Source organism: Peromyscus leucopus, chromosome 8b (genome assembly GCF_004664715.2).
Source record: "Peromyscus leucopus breed LL Stock chromosome 8b, UCI_PerLeu_2.1, whole genome shotgun sequence".
Taxonomy (NCBI): Eukaryota; Metazoa; Chordata; class Mammalia; order Rodentia; family Cricetidae; genus Peromyscus; species Peromyscus leucopus.
The window spans coordinates 55,763,394-55,775,420 of NC_051086.1; the positions used below are offsets into that span (position 1 = coordinate 55,763,394).

General features: G+C 43.7%; 1 protein-coding gene across 8 annotated transcripts in view; it reads right to left on the reverse strand.

Moving 5' to 3' along the window:
• Positions 1–1,171: 1,171 nt before the first annotated feature.
• Positions 1,172–12,027, reverse strand: part of Kiaa0753 (KIAA0753 ortholog) — a 52,121-nt gene continuing 41,265 nt past the window's right edge. For 4 of the 8 annotated variants that reach the window (XM_037201116.1, XM_028888725.2, XM_037201118.1 and 1 more), the window contains exons 17-19: positions 6,572–6,692; positions 5,915–6,136; positions 1,172–2,627 (exon numbers count right to left, since the gene is read on the reverse strand). In XM_037201116.1, the coding sequence (XP_037057011.1) occupies positions 2,510–2,627; positions 5,915–6,136; positions 6,572–6,692 (461 nt within the window). In that variant the 3' untranslated portion in view covers positions 1,172–2,509. The other 4 variants (XM_037201121.1, XM_037201120.1, XM_037201119.1 and 1 more) reach the window with 3 other exon arrangements.

Consider the following 12,027-nt stretch of genomic DNA (forward strand, 5'->3'; position numbering starts at 1 on the left):
AGCCTGACTAAGGCCCAGGAGCAACTGGGGCACCCTCTCCCCCAGTCTAGGTAGAGGGAGACAAGTTCTCCACAATGAGTTGGAAGCCAACATCAGTAGACTCTAGGGACCAATGTGCACCCTCCTAGATGGCCTTCTGCCAGGGTCACGGCCTTCTGCCAGGGTCACACAAAGCCAACACCTATCTGTGGATAATGTACTGGGTGTGATCCACCCCCGGTACATTAATTCAAATGAACCTACAGAGCAACAAGCAACAAGAATTCCTGCCCTTAAGTCTTCACTGGAGACAAGGACTAAACAGGTGAGACACAGTCTGGCAGTCAAAGCCGGCCTACGGAAAGGAACACTACAGAGCACACAAGCATCTCAGCAAACTAGGGGAGCTTAGGCAACACAAACATCCTCAACTCACGCATGGCTCTCTAAAACAGGCTGTCAACAGGCCCTGAGAAAACCGAAGGGAGTTAGAGAATGACTCACATGTGCTCAGCCCTTTTTCACAAAGCAAAACCTCTAGCGGTCTGGCTGCAAGGCTGTATGCAGGAGCATCTAAAGTCAGAGGATCACTTCTCATTTCCAAATTCTTAACTTCTTGTGGTTTACTTTTGTGTCTTACTGTGGCTGCCAAGAGCCACAAGGATCTGGGCTATGAAGCAGGCCCTGGGCACAAGGCAGAGGTTAAGCTCGTTCATCTACCTGAACTAGTGGTGGTCACCTGGCGCAGCACGTCACCAGCAAGGACAGGCCTCAGCAAGAAGTACTTAGCAAAGGCACTGCTCCAGAAGCAGTGTCTAGGACACTAGAGACAAGGAGAGGCAGGAGCAGGCACTGAGTGACACAGTAATCTTCTTGGGAGTGAGTGACTCCATGAACACAGACTAGCTGGCCCAATTTCTCCCTTCCCGCTCTCATCTACTAATGAGATATGATGGTGTCTGTCTCATACAGAGTACACAAGCATTAAGTTAGTGCAGGGAACACCTTTAGAGCAATATTCTAGTATGTGCTCAATAAATGTTAGGTTTTATTAGCATTTGTTTTTCTCTGAGGTAGCAAATAGTCCACTATGTTCATATCAAATACAAAAGTATTCTCAGTGGTTTCTGTAAATCCCTTTTCACATTGCCTGTGGGAAAAAGGAGATGTAAATTATTTCAAATAGACATGATCACAATTTAAAATGCTGAGTTTATTTTTGTTTTAAATCATCACAGTAAAAACTGCCACACAAGTGACTTCACACTACCAATGACAAGTGCTTTACTGGCTCAAGTGCACCTTTAACTCTCCAGACTGAAGACTACAAACCCCTAGATGTCCTTTACATTCTGAGGTCATGTAACATTAAGCAAGAAAACATTAAACAGAAATCAGTTTTGTACAAATAAGTGTGACCAAGCAGCTTAACTCATCACCTGAACTTCTGATACCTTCAGAACAATCACGGAGGCTGCTTAGGGCATCTGCAGTAGCCAGACTCACGTGAGTCCTCGGGCGCATCTTGCCCTCTGCTCTTCCATTTCTTTCCCCAAACCTCACGTAAATAACTGACCCAGGCAAACTTTTTTTCAGGCAGTTGCCTTATTTTTATACACACTTCTTTTTCTCAATTCAGAGTTTCTGAAAATCTTAGCACCAGGACCTATGAGCCTTCAAAAGGCCATATGGGCATCTTCGGTCCCCTGGAGAGTCCAAAAGTCTTCCAGTCACCCACCTGGCTCCCTCCTTCAGATGGGATGTTCTGTGGTGTGGAGAGGACCTTCTGCCCTCTGGGAGAGTGAGCTGGCATGGGGAAGGTCTGCCCTCTCCTAGCCTCAAATTTCCTGCATTCAGAGAAATGCTTTTCACACCTGCATGTATCAAAACAGCAATAAATGACTCCAAGGAACTGAAAACGTGAAAAATCCCCTAGGAAGTAACCCTTGGGGAAGGTGTTTGGCCCGTGTGTTGGACCGCCCACTCCTACTGCTGCTGAGCAGCGGCTTGGTGGCATCACTACACTCTGCATTCCATGTTGGTTGCCACCCAGTAGGGACAGGTGTCCTCACAGGACAGCACCAGTGACAATGTGAGGAACACATTTACCACGGGAGCCAGGTGCTGGGAGCAGACAGTGACTGCACTTGGGTTAGCAATGATTGGCCCTCCCCTGTGGTTCAACTGAAGCTGGGATTCGTATGTGAAATGTCTTTATCCATTACCTTTCAAAACATTTTGATCTTCAAACTGAGTCAGAGGAATGAACACACCATTTCAGCAGGAAAATTACACATTCTGAAAATATTGTCTCATTATAATCCTCTCATGTTCCTCAGGCACTAAGAAACATAACCCACCCTGGTGTAACTTCCAGAACCACTGCTAAGACAAGGAGAGAATACAGAGTGAGGATGACCTCACTGGCATTTCCCTTCAGTGGGAAGCTGAGGACAAAGGTTCCCCATGGGCTGACACAGGGTGGTGCTGTCTCTCCTCCAGAGATATGAGGGCCCTGCCTGGACCGCTTTCATGCAGCAGCCTCTAGGAACTCTGAGGTGAATACAGCTTCTGCATAGTCTTCACACACATCCTGCAGCTCCGCAGCCACGGCCCCCAGGGCTTCATCTACCAGCTCATCTGAAAAGCTGGAAGACAAAGGACACAGCTGAAGGCGTGGGCAGCCAAACACGGAACTGTTCAGTATTCATGAAAACCTAGTAAATCAACTTGGAAATTGTGTGGAGATCCAGAAGCCCCGAAGAGTGAAGACACTTCTGGAGAAGAAAAAGAAGGTGAGGAGCCTGGGTCTCCCATATATTAAGATGGTAGCACCCAGATCCCCAAGTCCTGCAAAAGCACCAAAAGACAAATGGCCCTCACCCTTGAGATGCTGACATTAGAGGTGACTGGAAATGAATGGCCTGGCCACAGCCCAGCACTAGCTCAGTGAAGGTGCATGCTTTCTCTGTGGGAAAGGGCAAGGTCCTCCAAATCCCAGATGTCTCTATATAAACATATGCATGCGCACACAATACACAGCCTTCTTCATTTAAAACTGTTGCAGAGTATGCTGCAGACCTGGTATCCCTCAAGAACTTCAGTGTGTCCTGGAAAAGACACCGTGCAGACAGCTGTAGTAACATCACTATAAACCATTAGCTAATCTTACCTACAGACTTTATTCAAACCTTGCCGATCATCCAAATAATGCCATTAAAACTTTTTATCTTTCAGAATCCAATCTAAGCTATTTAGTTGTCATGTTTCTTTAGTCTACTTTCATTTAAAATAAGTTCCTCAGTCTCCCTTTCACGACTATAACATTTCTTGAGAGTAAAGTTCTTTTTTTTTTCTTACACTGTCCTCGTATCTGGGGTTGTCTAGTATTCCCTTACAATCATTGTCAGCTACATATTTCTGGAACAGATTTCAAAGAGGGCTACTGTGTCCCCTAGGTGCTCTTCCCTTTACTGATGACTGCTGATTTTGACCACTCAGTTGTGGTGATGTCTGTCAGGCTTCTTCCTTATCACTATTTTCCCTCTATAACTAATAAATAAATATACAGGGATATTTTCAGACTTCCTACATTTTGCTTTCCTATGTCTTCATGACTTGTTCCTTTGGAGACGACAGCCATTATCTCTCTGGATATTGTTTCAGACTAATTTTCTTCCTCTCCTCTCCTTCAAAGACCATAACCTCACATATATTAGACCATACTGCTTGGTCTTCTATGTTCCCAATCTTCCTGTCTTTACTTTTCATCTTTAATATTGCCTTTCTATACCACTCTGGAGATATCTGAATTTTGTTTCACATTCCAAGCCTCCAAGTATCTCTTCTGTTGTATCTAATTCACTATTGAGCCTATCCAATACATTCCTCCTTTCAGAAAGTATATTTTTTATCATTGGATGTATGTTTGGATTTTGATGAGCTCCCAGTCCTCTGGCAAAATTCTGAGTTGTGTCTTTTATTTCTATGGCCACACAGGCAGTTATTTGGGTCTGTAAACAGCTTCACTATTTGGAGCTGGTGTGGAAGTGCTGTTAACTACTGTCTCTCTCTCTTATCTGGCTATTTTCACTATAAACTAGACACTGCTTTTGAAAATTATAGAAATAAATTAAGTCTCCCGTGATGACATTATTTTCCTCCAGAGAAAATACATGTTTGTTTACATATGGAGCCTGGGGAACAAGAGAATCCAGAGTCACATCGGCAACTGAGAAGATGTAGCATTGAGTACAGTCCGTAAGAAGACCTATACATCCAGGTCGCCTGCACTTGCAGAGAACGCAAGCTTTCAAGGCCTCAAGCAGAAGTAATACAAGGTCTGAGGATGTAGCTCAGCAGTAGAGGGCTGGCCTAGAACATACAAGGTCCTGGATTCAACACCAGCACCACAAACAATGAAGTAAAGAAACTTTACAAGGCAGTAAGATGGCACCTCTGGATTCTAACCTCTGTCTTCTGACCTAAGGTGGCTGTGGATATGTTCTCATCCAGAGTGAACCATTCAGTACCATACTGTGGGCTGAGCACCTGTCTTCTCCATGATCCTGACCTAGTTATTCTTCATTACCTAGTTAGTACCTAGATGCTGTCAAGTGTATACATTTATTTTTAATCCAGCTTTTCTATTAACAGTTATCCTCAGGGGAGAGGTGGTTCAAATCACCACATGTATCATTTCTGGAAGCAGAAATGTGTCGTTTCTGGAAGTGACCAGTCTTTGTATCTGCTTCCCTCTCTATATTCCTACCACTGCTTCTCCACTAAACTATGAAGGAAACACAGGGCACTTCTCATTCACTTGGCACAGCAGGTGGCATATGGCATGGGGTTTACTTTCAACTTTCTTCACTCTGCCTCAGAGCAACATCCTTCCTGACCTGTCTAGTCTTTCTCTTCCATTCTAAACTGGCTGCTTCCTATGCTCAAGCACAATTTCTTTCGAAATGGCTTTGCCATTTTTTTGGATGTCCAATGTTGGAATCTAGGTTCCCTGAAGTCCTAGGTCTTCTTTCTTAGTGTACACCTTGCCCCAGGGCAGCACATGGGGTCCAATAACTTAAGAAGAAGCAGTGCAGGATATCAAAAGCTCATAAATATATAATACAAGAATGAAAATAAGCATGTTTCAAACTTAAGAAAGATACAAGCAATCTACTATTTTGCTCAAGGACAACCACCACCTTGCACTTGTACTAAAGCAATACTTGGAGGAGGTCCTTGGAGGTACAGGAGAGAGGTGAATGAGGACTAGTGCAGTCAGAAGCTAGCTGCTTGTCAAGGCCAGTGTGTGTCGACATGAGGACGTGATAATGGCTACTTCTTGCCCAGCAACACTTGTGCTCTCTGAAGGAGTGCAAACCTCAACAACAGCATCAAGAACTGAGCCCTGACTTGAGTATTTGTGTTCATACATGAAGCCCTAATTCCATATGATGCCTGGGCCTGGAGGGCAATGAAGTCCAAATGAGGTCACAAGGGAGAGTCCTCATGATGGGAACAGTGCCCCCAGAGGATAGAGGACATCTGTCAACAGAGGCCAGAGCAGGAAGGGGACACGCACCAGACACTTGGACCTTAGATAACTCCCAGCCTCCAGACTGTGAAAAGACAGTCTTGGTGTTTTAAGTCCCCCAGTTACAACGTTTTAAGGCTCCCTGAGCTTGGCCTGACAGTCTGCCTGAGAGGAAACTGCAGGGCACTCTGCTCCTCCAGGTGGCAGAGCCCGTGATGTTTTCATGGCTTCCTCTATCAGAAGAAGAGCAGTTCATAGAGGAGGCTGCTTGCCAAGCCATGAGCAGCCACTGGAACCCCAAAGCAATGATTAAGACCTCAGCTAGTCCTTTCTCCAGCTCCTCTTCAAGTCTAGGATTTGGCCCTTGGCCTGTAAGAGAGACACGGAAATTTTACTGACCTTTCAGCTATTAGCCATGGGTTGAAGGAGCCTACAGCCTCATGAGATATGATCCGTAGGAACTGCTCAAATTGACTACAGTAATCACCAATGCTGTGCCGCATCCCTGGAGGGACAAAGAGGGGAGTTCGGCCTTCTTTCTGATGCAGATCTTCGACGGAGGAAAAGGGGGCCTCTCTTTTCTCTGGTTCCTCCTCTGTTCCCAGACTTTCATCCAGTGAGCTGAGGACACACAAGAAGGATGGAGGCATCCAAGTGTAAGCAAGGGTGAGCTGTTCCTGGACCACGAGGGTTTGTCCCCTCATACTGAACAAAACTCAGCCTCCTACCATCACTGCCCACTTCTCTTCCAATCACACTAATCCTCAACACTGCAGGTGCTCCTGACCCAGGAGCAGGAGGACATAAAACTCCCACTAAGTGTCAGCACAACTCATATATGCCAGTGTGAACGCCAGCTAAATGCCGCCAGGTGCTGGAGGCTTCCTTACAATGCAAGTATTCAATGCCCACCACAGAACCACTGTCTTACTTACTCCTCAGAGTCTGCAAGAACTCACTTGCTCTAAACAATTTCTGTTGGAACTAAAGGGATGAAGAATTTAACTATACTCAGTGCCACCAACTAGAAAAAAATCACAATGTACTGCCACTTACTTGGCATTGCAGGGCCTCTCTAACAAGATTTTCACAGCTGGATCCTTGGGAGTTACTGTCTTAGTGATCTTGATTGGATGGGGAGCCAAAGGTCTTTCGCTTACTGCTGGGTTGTTCTGGTCTAGAAAGGACAGGCATAAAATGACTGATGTCAAAAATGTGTCCCCCTCAAGAGTGAGGTAGTAGCTAATGAACTGTGAGGAAGTCACAGGCATCTTCCTCACACACTAAGACACAGGCCGGGTTTGGTGCAGAGTGGCTTCAAACACAAGGCGAATTTTTACGTTATAGAGAAACCAAACATCAGTCTTCAGAAACAAGCACTGCTCCCTAGCTCCAGACTCCTTGCCCGGTCTGTGAAAGGCCTCAGGAGACACTATTTCACTGGGACCCAGCTGCCAGTCAAGCAGTCTGAAGTCATGAAGTTTGTTTTTTAACCTTTAAATGCTTTGATTACTGAAGAACAAGAAAGCCACTCAGACCTGAACACTTAATTAACGGATCTAACTTGCCTCTGGACACTGTTGCAAAAAATCTGCATGAGAATCAAAACATTAATTTATTAACTACAACCTGCAGACCTGAGAGCTCTCCTGAGTTTCAGATGATTTGTAATTTTACATGTCTTTCAAGTGGAAGAAAGAAACCCATCACTCAAGTAAAGTTGTTCAGGCAAGATACTTTCTCTGATGCCCATCCATGCTGGTGATCGCACACTGTCAGGAACAAACACTGCCAAGGTCAGCTTTTGTAAGAATGTTACCACTACTGGGCTGGAGAGATGGCTCAGAGGTTAAGAGCACTGACTGCTCTTCCAGAGGACCTGAGTTCAATTCCCAGCAACCAAATGGTGGCTCACAACCACCTGTAACAAGATCTGATGCCCTCTTCTGGCCTGCAGTCATACATGCTGTATACATAATAAATAAATAAATCTTAAAAAAAAAAAAAAAAAAAAAGAATGTTACCACTACTGAGTACAATCAATCTTCAGTTACTCACAGAGCTGAGAGAAAAGGACTAGACACCACATCACTCTAAGATCACTCTAAGTCTGGTTCTGTAATGTACCTGAGCCCAAAAGCATGCTGCCTAGATTCGTACAGTGGTCTCATGATGTTGGAAACTCACTTCAGTTCTTAGTGTTCTAAAAAGATCTTTTAAAAAATACAATTATGTGTATGTCTGTGTGGGTGTGTGCAAAGAACCTAACTTTGTGCTCCATGGCCAAACCATCAGTAAAACACATTCCCTTCCTCTGCCTCCAACTCAAAAAATGGTAAAATGCCCATTGTCTGACTACACAATCATTTGAAGGGTCCTTGCTTACCTTCAGTAGCCATAATAGGGGCAAGACTGACTGACAAATTCTCTAGGCCTCAATGAACCAGGGGCTTAGTTGGGAAAGTTAAGACACCTTGACAAACAGCTGTAGCCTGCTAGAACAGGCCGTGGGAGTTCACAAGCAAGAGCTGGGCAAAGGAGAGAACTCTTTTACATTACATTACAGGTACATTACAGGTTGAGTATCTCTAATTACTTGGGACCAGAAATGTTTCAGATGTGCGAGTTGTTCAGATCTGGGGATATGTGTACAAGCTTCACTGAATGAGCATCTCGAATTGGAAGTCCAGTACTTTAAGGCTCTGGAAGCACACTGCATCTCAGCATTTTTGTTTATGGTTGTTTAGCCTGTATAAGAGAAAGTACTGTACAGGTAGGACCACATGAGCCAAACCCACAAGAACAATTCAACTGCTAGCCCATGAGGTAGAAGCCAGAGTTTGTCACCATGAGTAACAACAAAATGCAGAAAACACAGAAAGAGTACATGCACGTTCTGTTAGATGGCCCATCTTTCAAAATTTAACATGGCGAATACTTTTTAGAAAACAATGACACAATTTTGTACCTTGAAATAATTCCATGTGATATAAACTGTTATCAAGCATCTACCTGCAACTTCCTACATATCTCTAGGCAAATATAATATGCACTGAATTTAAGTTCCATTAGATGTAATGCTCAACCACATCTACTCTTTCATGAGGAAGACGAACATGAGACAAGCAGAATTTGATTAACGCTTCCCAATCAAACTGCGACAGCAGCCTAGCAATTGCATCCACAATGTAAATGTATGAGTTTGACAAGTGGAAGAGAAAAGCAAGTCTTTCTTCAGATGGAGCTAGAAGAAGTGAATATCATCAGCCTTTTCCTCAAACCACAAACTTTTATCTAAGATAGACCATAATGCTAAACATTAAAACTAAAACAAACAAACAAACGATAAAGCTTCTAGAAGAAAACAGCATCCTCTCACCTCAGTGAGGCAAAATTTCCCTAGGCCACAAAAAAAAAAAAAAAAAAAAAAAAGAAAAAGAAAAAGAAAAAAAAGATATTCAAAGTTGATTGCGGTTTTATCAGAATTAAAACTTTAACATCATCGAGAGAGGAAGTAGTTAAGCTACATACAGGAAACACATACCTCCAACACATCCACTTGAGTGCTGACTGCCACCAAGTGGTGGTGTGTGGGTGTGTGTGGGGGGGGGGTTGGAAGTAACCACTGATACATACAGAGGGTTGTTTTGGGTGTGTGAAAATAAATGTTTTATAATTGAGAAAGTAGCAATGAGCACCAGTCAGACAACTATGTGAACATAGCAGTTACTTTAAAAAAACAAAAAGGTAGTGCTAAGAAGAGAGCTCAGAGGTACAGTGTCTGCTGAGCATAAGCAAAGTCCTAGGTTCAATCCTCAGCACTGAAAAATACCAAAACAAAAACAAAAACAAAAAACAAAACAAACCAACCCAAAACATACATTTGATAAGAACTTATGCCTATAACATACATATGATCTGTATAATTAAAAAATAAAAGGGCAACCCAACTAAAAAGCAGACAAAAAGATTTTGGATGTCTCATAAAGAATTATACACCATTGGCTACTAATCACTTGAAAAGGTTCAAAGTATTATTCATCAAGAAAGAAACTGCCAGGCGGTGGTGGCGAACATCTTTAATGTTCATCACTGGGGAGGCAAAGACAAGTGGATCTCTGAGTTCAAGGCCAGCCTGGTCACAAAGCAAGTTCAATGATAGCCAGGGATGTTACACAGAGAAACACGTCTCAAACAAAAAAACAAACAACACCCCCCCCCCAAAAAAAAAATGGAAGGAAGGAAAGAAGGAAGTGAAAGAGAAATTGAGGAGCTGGAGAGATGGCTCAGTAGTTAAGAGCATAAACTGCTCTTGCAGAGAACCTGAGTTCAGTTCCCAGCACATCTGGCAGTTCCCAACCACTTGCAGATCTAGCTCTAGAGGGAAATCCAATACCTTTGTGCGCTCCCACCTCCCACCCCTGAAGGCACACACCCATAACTAAAAATAATAATAAAGCTTAAAAGATAGTAGCAGAAGGTGGAACCGAAATACCATGAGACACCAATCCCCTGCGAGATCCATTATGAGGACACAATGGAAAAGACTGACAGTGTGGAGGCAAGCAAGGGCACTCAATGGAGACAGGAGCGGGCACGTCGGCCTCCTTGGCAACAGTCTGGCAAGTGTTTATAAAGCTTGATACACCTAGCACATGACCTGGCAAGTCTACTTCTTAGGTATTTATCCAAGAGAAATAAAAACTGATGGTCTACACAGAGACTACATATTAATATGCTTACAGCAGATTTCTTAGAGACAAGGTCTGTGTGTAAGCAAGGCTAGCCTGGGATTCATATGTCAGCCAGGATAGAACTCTATCTCTCTCTCTCTTTTTTTTTTTTTTAAAAGATTTATTTATTTATTATGTATACAGTGTTCTGTCTGCATGTATGACTGCAGGTCAGAGGGGGCACCAGATCTCATTATAGATGGTTGTGAGCCACCATATGGTTGCTGGGAATTGAACTCAGGACCTCTGGAAGAGCAAGCAGTCAGTGCTCTTAACCTGAGCCATCTCTCCAGCCCCAGGATAGAACTCTTCCTGCCTCAGCTTCAGATGACAGGAATCTGTCACCACACTTGCTTTTAGATTCATTATTTGCTTTTTAAAAATAAATTTTTAGATGTATTTACTTTTACTTTATGTAAGTGTTTGCCCATCCACTTGTGTGTACATTGTGTGCCGTGGCCTCAGTGGTCAGAAGAGAGATCCAGATCCCCAGGAACTGGAGTTACAGCCTACTGTCAGCCATCATGTGGGTGTTGGGAACTGAATGAACCCAGGTACTCTTCAAGAGCAACAATGCTCTTAACCACTGAGCCATCTATCTGAATAGTCCCAAACTAGAAGACAACCAATATAGATCCACCAGCAAACACGCAAATTAGATGTGGTATGTACATTCCAAGGAGTACTATTCAGGAAGAAAAAGGGAGGGGAGTAAGGAGGGGAGGAGAGAGGGCTAACTAGTACAGTTATTTGGACTCCAAGATGTTTACAATCAATAGTTGGGAGTCTGTGTTACCTCCATTGCAGAGGGGACTTGAAGATCATGAGATGGGTGGGGAGAGTAATCTGTATATGTGATTGTAGGTATCTACAATAGGCAAAGGCAGGCCTGACTACAGGAGGAAAGGCGGCTGATCATAGAAACAGACCCTGGATAACAAGGCCATGACTGGGGAATGGAGGCAGCCGTACAAACTGGGAGAACTGCACGGAATAGACCCTCATCTGGAGCATCCAGAGAAACAGCGCCTTCACTTCTTTTAGGACTCATCTCCAGCCTTATGACCTCTCCAGCTATAAGAGAATAAATCTGTGTTCTGATTCAGTAATTTGTGGGTGAAGAGTGTTCTAAGCTTCTATTTTCAACAGGAAATAAGCAACAGTAGACTATAACATGCTATGTTGACTGGAAGGATCTAGACAAAAACACATTCTCCAGCAAGAGGTTGTACTTACTCGAACCTCTTTATTAGTCAACATGGCTGAAAAGCACAGTGTTGCCTAAAGGTAGGGCACTGACTGGGAAGGAGATAGGGGAAATTTCTGCATGACCGTGTGTGCTACATCTAGACAGGAGTTTGGGTAAGAAACAGATTTGTCACAACTCCTCAAATGACGTGGTTAAGATCTGTGTGTTACATGCAATTTTTTTCTAGTTAGTAAATATGTGTGTGTGTGTGTGTGTGTGAGAGAGAGAGAGAGAGAGAGAGAGAGAGAGAGAGAGAGAGAGAGAGAGAGAGATATGAAAGATGAAAGTGTAAGAATACAGGCACTGGCATGGCATGGAACATTCCTGGAAGTCAGGACAACCTTAGATGCCAGTGAGAGCCTTCCACTTTGTTTGACCAAGGTCTCTCTTGTGGCCTAAGGCAGGCTAGCTGGCCTGGCAGCTCCTGTCAATTCTCCTGTTTCAGCCTCTCACTAAGTCATCTCCCTATTCCTTATATATAAATCTTACTTCAGAAAAACAAAACAGAACCATAAATAAATAAGAAACTC